The sequence below is a fragment of the Babylonia areolata genome, chromosome 2 (assembly GCF_041734735.1).
Source record: "Babylonia areolata isolate BAREFJ2019XMU chromosome 2, ASM4173473v1, whole genome shotgun sequence".
Classification (NCBI taxonomy): domain Eukaryota; kingdom Metazoa; phylum Mollusca; class Gastropoda; order Neogastropoda; family Buccinidae; genus Babylonia; species Babylonia areolata.
The window spans coordinates 7826658-7843308 of NC_134877.1; the positions used below are offsets into that span (position 1 = coordinate 7826658).

At 41.7% G+C, this 16651-nt stretch overlaps 1 protein-coding gene across 1 annotated transcript in view; it reads left to right on the forward strand.

The window, feature by feature from the left end:
• The first annotated feature begins 912 nt into the window (after positions 1-912).
• LOC143297203 (uncharacterized) overlaps positions 913-16651 on the forward strand; it is a 35028-nt gene continuing 19289 nt past the window's right edge. Inside the window, exons 1-3 of the mRNA XM_076609413.1 lie at positions 913-2470; positions 8816-8945; positions 9996-10190. Coding sequence (XP_076465528.1) covers positions 1761-2470; positions 8816-8945; positions 9996-10190 — 1035 coding nt within the window. The 5' untranslated portion in view covers positions 913-1760. The remainder of the gene's footprint in view (positions 2471-8815; positions 8946-9995; positions 10191-16651) is intronic.

Below are 16651 nucleotides of genomic sequence, written 5' to 3' on the forward strand. Positions count from 1 at the left end.
AACTGAAAAAACAGAAAACTGGAGAGTTTCGAAAAAAAAAACCCATTAAAAACTGAAGACAGCATATAATATTGTAAAGCAAGTTCTGATCAGAAAATAGCTAATAAGAATCAATTTTGAAAAGAAAAAGAAAGATACTGTGCTCACTCAAAGGATGGAGAACCGGCAAAGGGTACAACACAAGACAAGATAGGAAGCCGGCTAGGCGTTTCTACCTCAGGGCCTTCTCAGTACAGCAAAACAAAAGGCCAGGGCCTAAAATTCCATACCAAAAACGAATGGATATAGACACTTTGGTGTATGTGTTATCAATTTTCTATGTACCATCGAATAAGTCTGCTTCAGCCTCAGTCTCAATTCTACACGCCTCTGACCTTTTAGACCGATTGCATATTGGATTCTGCCAATCCACCCGTCCGTATGCACACAAAGGTTTCATCCAGTTATCCCACGCCGAGCCGTTTTTGTTCTTTTAAGGGAGGGGGGAGAGGTGTGAGGGACTGGAGACACAAAAGTAGACATATATACAGACAGACAGAGTAGACACAAAAGTAAGCATACAGGCGGGCAGACACACACACACACACACACACGCGCGCGCGCGCGCGCGCGCGCACGTGACAAAAAAGACAGACACAGAGAGGATAAGGGAGAGAGGGAGAGACCGCGACACACACACACACACACACACACACACACTGAGGAAGATTCACGGAAAAAACAGGGAGAAATAGCGAGAAAGGCGGAAAAGCACAGAGAGACAGACAGCCAGGCAGACAAGAGATCCCTATGTTCCTATCAGCGAAGAGGCGGTAGAGACAAAGTGGCTCGTCAGTTTATAGTTCCAGCCCTGTGCCTGTGCCGTGATGGGCACCACAGCCAAGGAACAGACCCCGACTGCCTGCAGCACTGTCTGTATCTGGCGCTTTCTTCTCTTGTTTCCTGCATCCTTCCTTCCCTCTGCTGCTCGTCAAGTACACACATACTGAACAAGACGGAAGGATGGATGATGATGGGAAACTTCGTGAGCGGAGGGCTGGGACCAAAGTTTACCGTGTGACGTCAGCCCTTTTTCGAGCCGGGTCACTGAGCTGTAAAAAAAGTGTGGAAGCTTAGTGAGCTCAGCTGGATCTTCTGAGCAAACCCGCATTCAGTGGCTGACGGTTAAAAAAAAGTAAAAAGTTGCGAGCAAGTCCAGAGCCTCCACTTTGTGTTGCGCTGTGTGCTGCGCTATAGGGATACGTGTGGAAGCTGAGGGCAAGTCGGACAGCACGGAGTTTTCATTGGTGTGTGAGGGGGTGAGAGGGAGTGGAAGGAGGAAGGAAAGGAAGGAGAGGGGCAAAGAGCAGTATTCCCGTCTGGGGATTTCCTCAGTTTCCGTTGGGAGTGTGATGTCAGCAGAGGGGAGGGGTAACAAGGCAAGGAGCAGCTGCACAGTACAGACACAGCGGTGTGCCTGTGGCACTGTGGTGCGGTCAGGGGTAAGAGGGACACATCTGTCATTTGACTGAACACGCCCACCACCACCAACTGGAGTCACCACAGTGTGAGAAACACTTGTGAATTGTCAGGCTACCCACACTATTCATTTGACTTTGACGTTGAAAAATTGTGGATTACATTCAGTGTGACTGTGACTGTCGTGTTGCCATGTGTCCCTTTATGACAGTGACCCAGACACGGGGCCGGTGCCATTTCTGTCAGTGCAGTGTACAGGTCCTGGTGACATGGTACTGACCTGACCTGTGCATCAGCTGACCATGGCGGACCGCCATATACCACCCCGCTGCGTAGTTGTCCTGCTGTCTGTCCTCGTGCTCACAGGTCGGGGGAGCACTCAGGGGGTCAGAAACGACGCAGCAGGCCAGGCGCCAGGCGCCACCCCACTGCCACAAAAAGACTCTCTGGAGGAAACGGTATTGGAGGAGATGCTGCGAATTGTGGATCAGAAGTTCGATTCTCTCAGTGCCCGTATCTCTGTGCTGGAGCGCTCTGTCAACAGCCTCAACTTCTACAGTGTGCGACAGTTCCGGGAGATCGCCGACAGCATTGAGACCAGCACGGCCACCATGGAGGGCCTACGCGCTCACCTGGGTAAGGTGGACAGGGACACCCGCTCTGTCAAGGCTGCAGTGTCCCACACTGGCCGGGATATCAACGTCATCAAATCAGACGTCATCGACGTCAAGAGTGACGTTAAGGTGGTCAAAACGGATGTTGGGGCAGTGAAGAAGGAGGTGGAGGTGCTGACGTCTGATTCTCTGAAGATGTTTGATGACATCGCCAACAGCATCGTTTATTTCAACGAGAACGTTGGGGAGAAGACAGACGACCTGAAGGCCATGATGAAAGAGGCCGTGTCCACCATGACGGTCAGGGCCGGGGCGGAGGACGAGGACAGCACGGTCATCATCAGGCATCTGCAGGACCTAGACCTCACTAGACCCAGAAACTGCAACGTCAACTTCAGGTCAGTGAGGGACGTCCTTGTGCTGGGTGCTGAAATAGGGACTCTCTTTGTCTGTTGTTACACACTGACAGCATCATTTATTTTCTGTACTGATTCAGTTAGCATATATTGTCATCTTTCTCTTGCCTGTTTTTAAACAACTGTGATGATAATTATTGGCACTCATGTATGTCGTTCCCAGTTATCAATTAATTATGATAACGAAAATGATTATGTTATAACTGCTATTTTTTATTATTTTGAGTAGTCTGCCGGCATTGACTATCACGTATACTTTGCCAAACCATGTTACTTCAATCGTACGAATTTTATTAGCACTTTCTTTTATTCTTCTTTCTTTGTCTGTAGTTGTTTTTTGTGTGTTTTGTTTGTTTAGCATTTTTTGAAATTATTCGTTGGTGCAGTTTAACTAATTCTACAATAAATTACTTGTATAGAAAACTAATGTACTGACATCAATGTTCAGGATTACTTAAAAAACCCAAAACATGTATTGTTAGTCGTCTTTTTTATGTAAAATAATATGCATTCTTACAGTACGTCCCTTTGACTTTTTTTTTAGTTTGTTGTATCATACGAAATTATGAGTTGAGGATCAGATAAGTGAAGGACCGGACGAAAGCATAGAATAATGAGTTTACCCAGCGCTATGCACGTACTGGTAACGTCAAAATCAGTTTCAGTTCCACTGTGTGCTGTTTGTCTTCCTGTTCAGTTCGATGCTGTTTGTCTTCCTGTTCAGTTCGATGTGCTGTTTGTCTTCCTGTGATTCGACTTCGATTTCGCCCACACACATCACATGATCAAGTGCTTAGTGAGGATCTTTTCATACAGTTTGTGTCTGCACTATAAGGACTTGCTAAACACATTTCAAGATAAAGGACTTCATGAGCACCTACAGTTTATAATTGTATTTTGAAATGACATAAACACATTTCCATTGCAGGTTTTAACGGAACTGTAATTTCAGCAAGTCCAAACAAACAGAAGGTGTTAGATGCAAACTTCGGCAGTTCTGAAGAGGATATGCAGTTTGATGAAAGACGGGGTGTGAAAGAGTGTCGGTAAAAGAAAAATTAAAAGAAAAAAGAAAAGAAGCATTTGCTTAACAATTTTCAGTACCTGTGGATGATAGACTCTGTGGTGGAGATGAACAACTATTCCCTCTACCAGCAGTGAAATGCCAGCAGGTTAGCTCATCAAACATGCGTATTTATTTCTCCATTGAAAAAAGACTTTCTTCTGAGAAAACAGGAGAATGAATGCTTTAAGTGGGAAGTGAATGTATATATTTTGTCCAGAAGACTTGTATTTAGATTACAATAGGCTCAGATGTATATCTTTTTGTCTGTTTTCTTTGAGCGTCGGGACAATATGAAAGATTGGAAGACTGAACAAACTTTTCCGTGCATTAACCTGTGGTCTTTTCCACACTCCACTCAGCAACAAAGATGTGTGCATTTCTTTCTCTCTCAGCTCCTTGTGCCGTCTTACGATTTCCTCATCTCTTTCTTGCTTTTTTACCATCACTCCCTTGTCACGTTTTGGCGTCCCTCTTCTACTCCCTCCACATTCCCCTTTCCCCAGCCCCAAGGTGGGATTTACGTTAGGACAGCCACAAAGGGTGTAGAATGGTCACTTTATGGGGCTTCACCTTTTTATTAAAAGGGAAAGAGTATAAAAGATCCGGTTTGGCATGTATTTCATGTCTTAAAGGTGCTATGGTTTCAATAAATATATTGATAAATCCAAAGCATATCATGGGAGGATGTGGGAAAGAGAAAGGGGATTCTTTTTAAGGCATTAAAATTCTGTCATCCAGATAGCCCTTTGGTCTGCTTAAACTTTAAATAGACAAATAAATAAAAACAAAAATACACCAAAATAATATATAATACATTAAAATAAATGCCTAAATTAATCTTGACACCATACAACAGATCGAAGGACTGTCTGGGTGATGTGAAATTGGCATAAGGGAATTAAGAAATTTGGGTCCGTATGTCTGTACGTATATACCTTTCTACAAGACAGGAACATCAGTTCTGTTGTCTGTAGCTTTCTGTAAAACATGACAGATGTACTATTGAGAGTGATTATGCAAGTAAACACGATGGGGGGGTGAAACTTTTCAATCAAGCAGAAAAAATACAGCCCCCCAATCACATATTCACATAGCAACAATGGAAAAAATACATCTGCTTTTGTCTACAGGACTGGACAGTCCTTTTTATCTTGAACATGAGCTGAGCATGGATCTATGCAAGGTCTTATATCATTTGATATTAACTATATATTAGTTTTATGACAATCTCACAACTTAGCTCAGTCAATACAATCGCACATTTTACAGAAACCAAGAACACTCTGCATCTAAAAATTGTATGGATGAAGTGAAAGTAAAATCATGTAATGCTGCTCAAAGCCAGGTGGCAAGAGACTACATTTTAGGTCTTCATCTCCTAAAAGAAAACAAACAGTCCAATTGTGCCGTTGCTTTGCTGTCAAAAATTCAGCATAATACAAAGTAAAACCAGTTTCCATTATCCTGTTGAAAACCATTCACAATTACATCTGTTAATAATCAAGTGTGGATTCATAGCAATCAAGCACCATGTGTTGATATGACATCGTGTGGAAGGCTACGTACCATTTACAGACTATGACCTTTTTGGGACCTATCGAAGTTGTCCACCATCTATAGATTATGATGGTGTGAGGACCTACCAAAGTTGCATACTATCCATCGATTACGACAATGTAATGACCTACGAAAATTGTACACTATCCTACGTTTATGACATTATAGAGAGCTACCAAAGTTGCACACTATCCACAGATTAAGACATTGTGGGAACCTACCAAAGTTGAACACTACCCACAGATTTTGACATTATAGAGAGCTACCAAAGTTGTATACTATCCACAGATTATTATGTTTTAGGGACCTACCAAAGCTGTACACTATTCTCAGATCATGACATTGTGAGGGCGTACCAAAGCTACATACTGTCCACAGACTTTTATATTGTGAGGCCCTACCAAAGTTTAACACTGTCCAGAGATTATGACATTGTGGGGACCTAACAGAAAACCTAACACAAGCACACCACCTGCATATGAAGACCTGTCACATGATAATACATCTTAAGATTATGACCTGATAAGGACCTTTCACAATTAAATTATATGACTGCTGAAAACTGATTATCAATGACAAAAACACAACTACAGTGACAGTGACAAGAGATGGGAATCCTAAAATCTCAAGTTGGACAGCAATAATGAAAGAAATAAGATTACTTTTAATTCATCCATGACTGAGCAGTCATAATACATATATAGCATAAGCTAATTTTATGGATGAAGTGAAAGCAAACTCGTGTCATGCTGCTCAAAGCCAGGTGGCAAGAGACCACATTTTAGGTTTTCATCACCTAAAAACAAACCGAAAAGACCAATTAAATAGTGACATTGCTTGGATGTAAAAATTCTGCATTAAAATAAAATCACCTCGCGGTATCTTACTGAAAACCAGTCACAATTACATTTTATCTATGAATAATCAAGTGTGGATTCATGGCACTCGAGCACCATGTGTAAATATGACCACTTGTAGAATACTAATGCCATTTACAGACTATGACCTTCTTCGGACTTACCAAAGTTGCCAATCTGCTGATTATGAATGTGTGGAGACCTACCAAAGTTGCAAACTATCCACAGATTGTGACATTACTTGGACCTAACAAAGTTGTACACTATCCATAGATTTTGACAAAGTGTTGACACTATCCACCGATTACGAAATGGTATTGTACACTATTTGTGATCCAGAAAAAATAATGGCTGAACAGGCAGCTTAAAAACGAAATTTTTACAATAAAAACAAGTTGAAAACGTAATGGAAGCAACAAACGAATTCATGGCAGGTAAATACTTCTCTCGTCCTGACAGCGCCGAGAAGGAATCATGTGGTCTTATAACAATGGACGAAGCGTCGCGTGCTTTATTGAGTATGAAAAACGGATCGGCTCCAGGAATGGACGGAATCACTATTGAGATTATGAAATTCTTTTTGTTCAAATTAAGAGGAATACTCACAGTCTCTTTTAATGAATCATTTTATAGGGGCGAGCTATCGTAGACACAATATCAAGGTGTGAAACCGTTAATTCATAAAGCTAAAAAACTAGACAGAGTACTAACAAATTGGAGATACATAACATTAACTAACACCGACTATGAAATTCTGGCTAAGATTCTGGCTGATAGACTGAGTGGGGTTATTCAACGCATACTTAGTGATGATCAAGTTGGGTATATGAAAGGCAGAAATACTGCTTCAGTTATTCGTACGATTGATGACATAATAAATTACATAAATAAAACAGGCATAGCAGGCTTTTTACTAGCATCAGAGTATTCAAAAGCTTTTGATTTTATATCAAAATGACATTTACTGCATGCATTTAATGTATTTGGCTGTGGAAATGACTTCAGGAAGTAGATAACAATCATGAAGAAAAATGCTGTAAACTATATCGGTTAAGGCGGATAGATATCATAGAGCTTTGATATGAATAGCGGTATAAGGCAATGGTGTTTGTTTTCCCCACTAGCCTTTGTCCTTGCAGTAGAATTATTAGCCATTAAGATAAGGAACAGTGACATATCTGGAATACAAATACCACGTCAAAATGAAAACAATATTGCAAGCATCAAAATACAACAGATGGCAGACTCTATTTCTGAAGAATGAGCGTGACATTGCTCAGGCAACAACTATTTTGAAACAATATGACAGTTTTTAAGGTTTAAAGCTAAATATGAACAAAACTAAGGTTCTAGGTGTGGGCGATATATGGAAACAAACGACCATTCCATTCGAAATAGTAGAGAAAATAAAAATCTTAGGAATTATCTTAACAAATTGCAAAAGAATAAGAGGGAAAAGGGAAAAGCAGAATATAAACATTAATACAATGATAAAAAAAAAATAAAAAAAAAGGAGCAAAAGGGACCTCAGCATTCATGGTAAAATAGTAGTGATCAAAATCTTCTCGATCAGCCAGTTTATGTGATGCAATCAGCTGGATTACCAAAGGAAATTCTTATTACAATCAACACAGTTATATTTAAGTTTCTCTGGCAAAGAAAAAAAACAAATTAACATAAGAGCATTTCAGAAGGTTAAAAGTAAAGTTATGCGGTCTGACTGTAAAGAAGGGGGGTGGGTGAATATGGATGACATGGTGCAGTTGCAAAATATTTTGTTACCTTCAATGGGCTGGGAAGTTATATGGCAGAAGATCAGAAAAAATTAATGATCTTTCATTCCTTTTTGGCAGTTTTGTAAAACTGCCTCTGCCGATGAGTTATTCGAAATAAATTGTTCTAAAATGGAAACCCAAGGAGTCTCACTGATCAAAAATGATTTTTGGAAAGAAGTTTTACTTGTGTATTTGGATAGTAAAACTAAAATGCAAAAGAAGAATATATTAGCAAAAGACATCGTTTAACAACGCCTATTTAATATAATGATACAAACAGAAAGTGCTTAATTTCTTAAAATGGCGAGAAAGGGGTTCATAAAAATTAGTGACATTATCAGTATACTGCAGGAAAAGCGTTTTATGACGCTAGACGAAATACAAAATCAACTTCATCAAAACAGGGCAATAACGTTATTTCAGTACAATTCTATATTAAATGCTATTCCACAAACGTAGATAAACTGGATCAAAAATAGTAAGGTACAACTGGAAACAGAGAATCATATCTCTGAATCCAACTGTTTTGTTGGGAATCAAACCAAACCATGTTTATAACCCAGCTTTTGTCGCAAAACCAAAACAAATCAAAGCATACCTGCTTAAAAAAGCAGCAGTACACCACTGACACCAATCCCGATAAAAACAAACCGAACAGTCCAGTTAAAGTGTGCCATTGCTTTGCTGTCAAAAATCAGCACAATACAAACAAAAATCAGCTCACGGTATCCTGCTAAAAACCATTCAAAATTACAAACCTTATCTATGAATAATCAAGTGAGGATTCATGGTACTCAAGCACCATGTGTCAATATGACATCGTGTGGAACACTACATGCCATTGACCGACTATGACCTTTTTGGATTCTACGAAAATTGCCCATGTATAGATTATGAAGGTGTGGGGACCTACCAAAGTCGCACACCGTCCACAGATTATGACATGCACTATTCACAGATTATGTCATTGTGGGCAACCAACAGGAGACTTAACACGAGAACACCACCTGCATGTGAAGACTTTAACCTCACACACACACACACACACACTTACCGCGTGCTGTGTTTGCAGGCCCCTGGAGGAGCGCATAGACCTGAGGTTTGCGGAGATGAAGCGGCAGACCCACACCCACTTTGTGGACCTCATCAACGCTGGAACCAGTGACTCCGAGTCTGAGCAACAGAAGTCTACGGATTCCACGGTACAAGGCCTACACTTCCACCCCACACCCGTTCTGCCTGTCTGTCTGTCTCTCTGCCTGTCTGTCTGTCTGTCTCTCTCTCTCTCTTGCACGATTTGTACGGTTTTCTATGGTTGGCTGTTTGTCTTGTCACTGTGTTTTCTTTAATTGTTGTTGGGATGGTGGTGATCCTCTGTGTGTGTGTATGTTTTTGTGTGTGTGTGTGGTTTTTTTTGTTTTGGTTTTTTTTGTTTTTTGTGTTTTTGTGTGTGTGTGGTGCGTGCGTGTTCGTGTGTGTGTGTGTGTGTGTGTGTGTGTGTGTGTGTGCGTGCGCGCGCGCGTGTGTGTGCCGCAGGGCTGGGTGGACAAAAGCATGTCAATCGCTTATCTCATTTCCACTGGTGAAATAACCCCACCCCCACCCCCCCCACCCCCCCCTCTCTCTCTCTCTCTTTCTCTCTTCACCATTCTGCGTGTGCGTTAAACCGTACGGTTATTGTTTTGCATTTCAGTCACTTTAAAAAAAAGAAAGAAAGAAAGAAAACCCATCTGTTGTTCCGTTGTCTGTTGTTGTGAACATGCTGAAGAAAGACACAAGGAATCTATAGCTGACTGATGATGTGGTTTGAAACATATTGTATTCAATGTTTGCAAAAGACTTGATATCAACATCGAAATTGATCAGTAATATCAAGATAAACATTTATAATGTTTTAAAGGTGAACATAAGAAAGGAAATAAGAAATGTAACTCAACACTGGGCATGCATTTAAGCCATTAGTTGTACATAAACTGTCACTCAAACAGATCGGTTGAAGAAAAACACACAGCTGGTCCACGGTTGATCAGGTTCAGTCTGTCAGTATGGGGCCCGTAGATAATAATAATTTAGAATCAAACGATGATGATGATGATGATGATGATAAGAAGAAGAAGAAATCGATGATTATAACGACCATGATGTTGATGATGATGAAGACTGATGATTATGACAATTATTAAACGACATTGCAGCTGTAATTTAAAACTACAGCGACAACAACTAGTTACAGATAATACCTTGTTTTTCAGGCAGAGCCCACGAGGACCCCCGAGGCAGAGAACGAGGAATCTGAAAGGGAGGGAGGGGGTAGGGATGGGGAGAAGGTGATGAGACTGCTGGCCAACATGACACAAAACGTCATGGAAGCCGTGTCGTACTTCCGACACACGGGCGCCATGATGGAACGTCTGCTGCACACCACTCACACCATTAAGGAGGAACAGGTAAGGCCCACATCACACTGCAATCACACTGCTGGAAGCGGCACGTCGGATGTCGGTAAATTCCATCATCTAACAACTGTCAGACGCGACGCGAAGTTTGTCGCATGCAGCGGTGTTGGGATAAGCATGGCACACTTTTTAATCATGACGCCGTCTCATGAACAGTACCAATTAAAGACGGTAGCTAGACCACGTGGTAACATGACCATTAATTTTTCATAAATTGTTTTATCGTGATCAGCAGCTGATGCTGTCAAACGGGAAAAGGGGGCTGACAGTGGTACGGGGCTGGTAGTGCTGATTGCCAAGGGTGGTAATGGTGGTAGTGGTCGTGGTATGGTGGCGGCGGTGGTGGTGGTGGTGTGTGTGTGTGCGTGCGTACTGTCGCCAAGCATTTCACCTAGAGCTACGAAATGGACACTGGCGATGATTATTTATACAGCTCGCTGTTTTAGATGTGAACAGCCGTGGAAATCTTGAAGTGAGTTGTAAAAAGATGAAATGACTGAATGTGTCAGAACTGGGGCAGAAGTTCCTCATGAACTGAGGCAAGACCCCAGCCGAAGAAAATGTCATGTTCTTTGCAGCCAGCGGGAACACACACACACACACACACACACACACACACACACACACACACACACAAACACAAACACACGCACACACACACGCACACACACTCACTCGCTCGCTCACTCAAACAAATATGAGATAATCCAAGTTGTTATACATAAGCAGATATTGACAGCATACATTCTGATGCGAAGTAGAAAATATAAATGAGTAATACAGTATAAACATGAACTAAAAATAGGTTAATACGATTAAAAGTGATATTCACACACTTCAGCGAGATATGACTGAAGTGACGGAGAGAGAACATGGAGACATGGCAGATAACCAGAAAAGTATCGTTTACATGAAATGATAATGATGATGATAATGATGTTGATGATGATGCTGATGGTAATGATGCAAACAACAATAATTTGGGGGAGAACAATTAGATTGATTAATTAATTATCAAATGAATGAAAAAAAAAATCAACTAACAAGTTTGATAAAATAAACAAATGGTAAAAAACAACAACATTGTAATGTGTAACAGAATAGAGACAGCATGTATAAAATCAACTTACAAGTAAATGAAATAAACAAATGGGTATAGTATAATGGAACAGAGACAATATGTGTACAAAGTAAAGAGAGGTTATTCCTCATGTACAGGCATCATGTAAACGGCTGATTTTTGTCTCGACAATGTTCACAGAGAGAGAGAGAGAGAGAGAGAGAGAGAGAGAGAGAGAGAGAGAGAGAGAGATGAATACGGGTCTTGTCTTGATAGTTCATTCACTCGTTCTTTTATTCATTCACTCATTGGTTCGTTCATTGTTTGTGCATGTGTGCACGCGTGCGTCTTTGTGTCTGAAACAAAGCGTTAGCGAGCGTGTGCAAGCGGTTGTCACACTGTGTGCTGTTAGCCAACATCAGGCTTGTGTGTGTATTGGCGGGCTGATCATTGTTGCGATGTTGCCATCTGTTCGTTCAGAGGTCTGTCTGTATGGTGGTTACAGCAATCCAGTCTGCGCTGCCATCTTCAGTATTTCCTCTCACCCATGACCTTTGTAATTCTTTAAGCCGTTGTTCACAGGGATTGTAAATACCCTTTCTTTTGAACCTCAGAGGCAAATCTGGGACCTGACAGATCATCAAAATGACCTCGGGTCTTAACCCTGAGTTCTGCCCATTCCCTTTCTTCCAGGTTACTTCACACCGCGAGAAACAACAAAAATGGATCTTAGATGTACAGTAGTTCAGTTCGGGACAGTTCGCGAATATATCCCCGGTAGTACGTCTGGTCGATGGCCGTGTGTACCTTGGGCTTTTGTGGGAGTGATTATCTGACCCCAATGAGGTCCTCTTAAACCTCGTCTGCTGACCACTGACTCTGTCCGCCTCTGAGTTTGCCATCCACCAACCCCGCTTTTCCTCGTCACGGTCCCATTGCTCCCACCTTCATTCGCACCTTGCTACTTGGCAAAAGGGGCGTGAGTGGGAGATATTTTTGTGGTGTTGAACATATGTATGTATGGATGTATCTTCAAACATAGTATGTAGGTAGGTAGGTAGGTAGGTGACGGGGATGTTCTCCGGGAAAAGAGCACATGTGTGCGCACGTGACAGTGACCCTGTCACAACGCCGACCATTGAAACTGACCTTGCCATGAGAAGAACATTGCTGTGAAATACTGGTTTACTTGTGCCTGTACCACGAGGGCACAGACGGTACGTGCAGACAAGACGAAGCAACAAACAAGACGATGCTGTTCACTCACATGTACACTGTTTTACCCGCGCTTTCTCTCTGATACTTCTCGTGCCGACGATGCACAGAGCACACTGTGACCACTCCATGAAGTCTTGAAGATGTGGTGGAAGGAACGTGCATACTGCATGTATGATGAATGCCAGCGCTTTCACTCTCTGCCAGAGACGAAAAGAAGAGAGAGAGATACAGGTAGTGAGAGAGAGAGAGAGAGGAAGGGGGGGAGAGAGAGAGTTGAGATGGGTATCAGTGGGAAGGGTTGGACGATAACAACAGCGATTCAACAGCAGGTGACTGACCAGGATCTTTTATCGTGTTGTTTTTGGGAGAATAATAGGTTTTGCGACAGGAACTCACGTTCCTTCTCAGAGTCTGCTGTAAAGATCAGCTCAGAACTGAAGGACCTCAAAGCCCATGATTTGCTTGCTCGCAAAGCCACGGGACGAATACAAAAAACGGAAAACTGTAGTGTAATCAACGCTTTTCTCCTCGTGAACAGCAATTGCTAAAGAGCCCTTCACTGTGAAGCAGAAAAACTTAGAGCTCCAGCCCACTGCCCAGGGAGCTTGTGTAGTGATGGACCTTGGGACATCAACGCTGCTGCCTTCCTGACCCGTTAGCTATACTCTGTGTGTGTGTGTGTGTGTGTGTGTGTGTGTGTGTGTGTGTGTGTGTGTGTCTGTCTGTCTGTCTGTCTGTCTGTCTGTCTGTCGGCATGATAAGAACAATGAAATTGAAGAAAAAAAAGTTGTTGTTTTTTCCAAATGAGGAAATAAAGAAGGAAGAAAATTGTAACTGTAAATGACCAGAAAGATGAAATTCAACAATTTCCATAGTACAAAAAATAAATAAATAAATAAAAATAATAGAAAAAAGAACTTAAAAAGAACAATCTATTAAATCATCCCCAAGAAAATGCAGAACAGGCACTGAACTAAAGATAATGTAAATCACCAGAAAAAGAAAAAAAAAGAAATTCAACAATATCCACAGAAAAACAACAACAATAAAAAACAATTTATAAAATCATCCCCAAGAAAATGCAGAGCAGTCACAAACTCAGAGATTTGTTTCACAAGCTCCTTCAAGTCCATCTCTGTCCTTCAGTATTTCGCATAATTTTGCTTGTCAGTCTATACTTCAGTGGCATGCAGCAATTGAAAACAAACAAACTAGAGACAACAACAAGAGATGAGGTGGTGGCTGCATAACACAGCTGAAACTTTGTCAGAATCCAATACAGCACACATTTGCAGTCATCAGCTTGTCGGTTTCGGTGGCCCGAAGGCAAACACACAGCTGGTAAACACCTACTGCTGCTCTGCTGATCGGTTACTGTAGGTTATTTTTGGTCAGGGGATATTTTGGGAATTCAGACAACTGTACTGTGTGTACCCCATTACTCAGCTTACTGCGGGAAACAACGTGTCCTTCACCATACCCAATGTCCTTAACTATCTCTGCGTATCCTTCACTATACCTGTGTATGTGTGTCCTTTACTGTCTATTTTTCACTACCCTCTGTGTGTCCTTGACTACCCGTGTCTGTGTCCTTAACTCTGTTTGTCATTCACAACTCATGTGTGTCATTAACTCTGTGTCCTTCACTATCTGTGTGTGTCCTTCACTATCCCTGTGTGTGTCCTTAACTCTGTGTGTCCTTCACTATCAGTGTGTCCTTGACAACCCCTGTCCGTGTCCTTAACTCTGTGTGTCATTCACAACTCGTGTGTGTCTTTAACTCTGTGTCCTTCACTATCTGTGTGTGTCCTTAAATTATGTATGTCCTTCACTATTCCTGTGTGTGTCCTTAAATTATGTATGTCATTCACTATCCCTGTGTGTGTCCTTAACTCTGTGTGTCCTTCACTATCTGTTTGTCCTTAATTCTGTGGGTTCTTCACTATCCCTGTGTGTGTGTCCTTAACTCTGTGTGTGCTTCACTATCTCTGTGTGTGTCCTTCATTCTATGTGTCCTTCACTATCCCTGTGTGTGTCCTTAACTCTGTGTGTCCTTCACTATCTGTGTGTGCCTTTAACTCTATGTGTCCTTCACTATCCCTGTGTGTGTCCTTAACTCTGTGTGTCCTTCACTATCTGTGTGTGCCTTTAACTCTATGTGTTCTTCACTATCCCTGTGTGTGTCCTTAACTATGTGTCCTTCACCATCCCTGTGTGTGTCCTTAACTATGTGTCCTTCACCATCCCTGTGTGTGTCCTTAATTCTGTGTGTCCTTCACTATCCCTTTGTTTGTCTTTAACTGTGTATGTGTGTCCTTTACTATCCCTTGATGTGTCCTACATAATCAGTCTGCGTGTCCTTTACTGTGTGTGTCCTTCACTATCCCTGTGTGTCCTTTACTCTGTGTGTCCTTCACTATCCCTGTGTTTGTCCTTTACTGTGTGTGTCCTTCAGTATCCCTTGGTGTGTTTTTCACTATCTGTGTGTGTCCTTTACTTTTTGTGTCCTTCACTATCAGTGTGTGTCTTTTACTGTATGTGTCCTTTATTGTGTGTGTCCTTCACTATCCCTTGGTGTGTCCTTCACTATTCCTGTGTGTGTCCTTCACTATCTGTTTGTGTCCTTTACTCTGTGTGTCCTTCACTATCAGTGTGTGTCCTTTATTGTGTGTGTCCTTCAATATCCCTTTGTGTGTCCTTCACTATCTGTGTGTGTGTCCTTTATTGTATATGTCCTCCAATATCCCTTTGTGTGTCCTTCACTATTTGTGTGTGTCCTTTTCTGTGAGTTTCCTTCACTATATGTGTGTGTCCTTTACTGTGTGTCCTTCTATATCCCTTGGTGTGTCCTTCACTATCCCTTGGTGTGTCCTTTGCTGTGTGTCCTTCACTATCATTTTGTGTCCTTTACTGTGTGTGTCCTTCACTATCTGTGTGTGTCCTTTGTGCCCTTCACTATCTGTGTGTGTCCTTTACTGTGTGTCCTTCACTATCCCTGTGTGTGTCCTTTGCTGTGTGTGTGTCCTTCACTATCCCTGTGTGCCCTTCACTACCAGTGTGTGTCCTTTACTGTGTGTGCCCTTCACTATTCCAATGTGTGTCCTTTACTATGTGTGTGTCCTTTACTATCCCTTAGTGTGTCCTTTATTTAATGTGTGTCCTTCACTATCCCTTGGTGTGTCCTTATAAGAATAAGAATAATAATGGATACTTATATAGCACACTATCCAGAAATCTGCTCTAGGTGCTTTAAAAAAACGCTTTTGTTAACAAAATACATCATATCTATGTTACATACACACACCAAAATGTGACTACACACACACACACACACACACACACACACACACACACACACACACACACACACACACACACACGCTGCATACATACATTTTAACATACATGTGTATCTAACAGCTACCCTAACACATACGCACACATAGGCAGGCACAAACTTACATAAACACACGCACACGCAATACACATTCATATACATGCATGTAGTTATGTACACATACATATGTATACACACATAGTCAAGCACAGCTAACGCAAAGGAAGTGGACCTGCCACAATTGAACTTATTGCTGAGGGAAAAGGTGAGTTTTGAGACGAGATTTAAAAGATGCGAGGGAATCAGAATGACGGAGGTTATCAGGGAGCTTGTTCCACGTCTTTGGCGATTGAAAAGAAAACGATCTGTGTCCATAGGTCTTACTTCTAACGTGAGGTATCCTGAGAAGTCGAGTATCAGAGGAAGAACGGAGCTGGCGAGACGGGGTATAGATATGGATGAGTCCAGAAAGATACTTGGGGCCAGATCCGTTGACTGCAGAAAAGGTCAGAGTGGATAGCTTATAGTCTATTTGATCAGAAACAGGCAACCGATCTTTCTCATCTTAAACATTACATTTTGAAATTATACTCAATACATAAAAAGCTTGTGTGTTTTACTCTCAGTGTACAGGGCTTTCACTATGCTCATTCGCCCAAGTGGTCTTTTTATGAAAATACTAAAATCAATACGATGAGTGGACTTTACAGATCTATTGGCTGAGCCCTGAAGGTCATGGGCAAAAATCAATTGCGTACACATATTTATACACATTCAAAGCGCGTGCTCATATTCTTCGCGAACGACGCCATTTTGTTTCAAGTTGTTGACCTGCCC